The sequence below is a fragment of the Anoplopoma fimbria genome, unplaced genomic scaffold (genome assembly GCF_027596085.1).
Source record: "Anoplopoma fimbria isolate UVic2021 breed Golden Eagle Sablefish unplaced genomic scaffold, Afim_UVic_2022 Un_contig_8861_pilon_pilon, whole genome shotgun sequence".
Classification (NCBI taxonomy): Eukaryota; Metazoa; Chordata; class Actinopteri; order Perciformes; family Anoplopomatidae; genus Anoplopoma; species Anoplopoma fimbria.
This window is the reverse complement of record NW_026553605.1, coordinates 1-1,987: the sequence shown is the minus strand read 5'-3', so window position 1 is coordinate 1,987 and position 1,987 is coordinate 1. Positions and strand designations below refer to the sequence as shown.

Below are 1,987 nucleotides of genomic sequence, written 5' to 3'. Positions count from 1 at the left end.
TAAACACTGAGAATTACAGTGAATTTAAATACATTTCCTACATGTACATTTTTTGAGGTAAAAACTAAAGCCAAAACTATCTGCTCTGACCATAAAGTGTTTGTTACCTTTTTTATGTTCACATTCAATAAAATGACTGAAAATTTGCTGCAATATTTTAAACTTTTTGGCTTGCAAGAATTGACTAGTGACATTGTAAGTTTTCTTGAGTTACATCAAGCAGCAGCAATCACATTTTCCAACAAGTCTTTTAGTCCTACATACAGATAAGGGTCTGTCGCATCAAAATGTAATAAATGTATTGATTTTGTCAGACAAACCAACATGTTGACCAAAGAGTTAATTCAGAGATAACTGACCAACTCTGTAATTCATTACCTGGTAATGAGTTTAAGTCATGACGCTCTTGATTTATAGTTTAGACTTTAGAGGCTGTAGACTCTTCATATTGTTGGTCTACTTTCTTTTTGCTCTATTCAGGAAAGTTTTCAGACAGGACTGATTGTCAATGTATTTCCTTATTGGTTTAGTTTCTGTACGCTCCAAACTCATTTTTGTAATTTCAGAAGAATGCATGAAATATTTTTGTCGTCCTCCAGGAGAGCTGTCAAGTAACTATCCAAGAAAGTATTTCCTGGTTTGTGTTATCTGAACTCACAACATGAGAAAGTTTTTTTCTTCCAGCCAGGAAAACATTGATTTTACATATCAAATAAGAACAAGAAATATATAGAGATTTTTTTATTAATGCTTTATTTTCATTTCTGTAGAAGGTTGTGCATTCACCTTGCTACTTTCCAGCACCAAATCTTTTTTTATCTCTATGTGTTAATACATTCAAAATCAATGTCAAATAATTTCAAGATAAAGAAGCAGAGCACCTAAAGATGAGACTGCTTCCTGTAAGTATTTCACTGTTGAAACAGGTTGTTTGAACAGTCAACAGTCAAGGGATTTTGTTTGTCATTGGACAATCACTGATCAGAGGGTAGATTTGAGGTTTTGTGCTACAGCACACCGCACAAACTGTATTTACCTTTTTTTCTATTCAAAAGATAAATAAATTACCATTTCTTCCAGCCAGGAAAACATCTATTTTAGATATCAAACAAATGTTGCATATAAGAACCACAATAAATCTATAGAGATTTTTTTTAATGCTTTCTTTATTATTTCTACAGAAGATTGTGCATTCAACTTGTCGCCTCCCAACATCAAATATTCTTATCAGGTTGTTTGTTCAGTTGATAAAAGGTACGAGAGGGTCTTTTTTGGTTCTGTTCTGCTCCACACCGCACAGCACAACCTCCCCTCCGTTACATGGAAGTGCTTGAAAGACCCTCAGATGAATGTAGTCCTCTGCTCCAACATGAACCTGCAGGAAAAGAGAGAGACATTGGACATAAAAATACATTCATCTGGATCTTGTCATCAATTGTTTAACTGGTGTTTACTGTCCTGCCTTGACATGATATTAAATTCAACTGGATGTCACAAATAATATTAATTCAACCTCTATATCATTCAAAGACACATCTTGCTTCCATTTTTTGTTTTCAAATATAATTATATTATTTACCTTGATGAGGAAGTTTAGTCCAGCCACAAGCTGACTCCTGTATTCAACTGCTTCGAATTCCCGATAGTTCTTGCCTGTAAATCTTTCCACTTGATCTTTCACCTGTGGATGAATTAATTAAAACGTGATGTAAATATAGACCATAGAGTTGAGTGTGGTTTGTCCTGAAGAATGAATGTAGATTGAATCTCACCTGATTAGAAATCTTCTGAATTTCATCAGTGGCTTTTGTCTCAGTCCATCCTCCGACATGTCAACCTTGTCAGCCATTGTCCTAAGCTCTGTTGAAGTTAACAGAGAAGTCAACTGTCTGCTTAAACTGTTTCAATGTGTCATTATCAAATGTATTTATACAGTGTATCCACCCTTGACACAGACTGGAAGGTGGCCTCAAGTGAAGTTCTGGGT

At 34.8% G+C, this 1,987-nt stretch overlaps 1 protein-coding gene across 1 annotated transcript; it reads right to left on the bottom strand.

Moving 5' to 3' along the window:
• Positions 1-1,208: 1,208 nt before the first annotated feature.
• On the bottom strand, positions 1,209-1,849 carry LOC129116628 (cystatin-A-like). Its single transcript, XM_054627437.1, is given in 4 exon segments — positions 1,209-1,375; positions 1,580-1,681; positions 1,773-1,831; positions 1,834-1,849. Coding segments are annotated over 4 exon segments (312 nt in total). The 3' UTR covers positions 1,209-1,240.
• Positions 1,850-1,987: the final 138 nt, after the last annotated feature.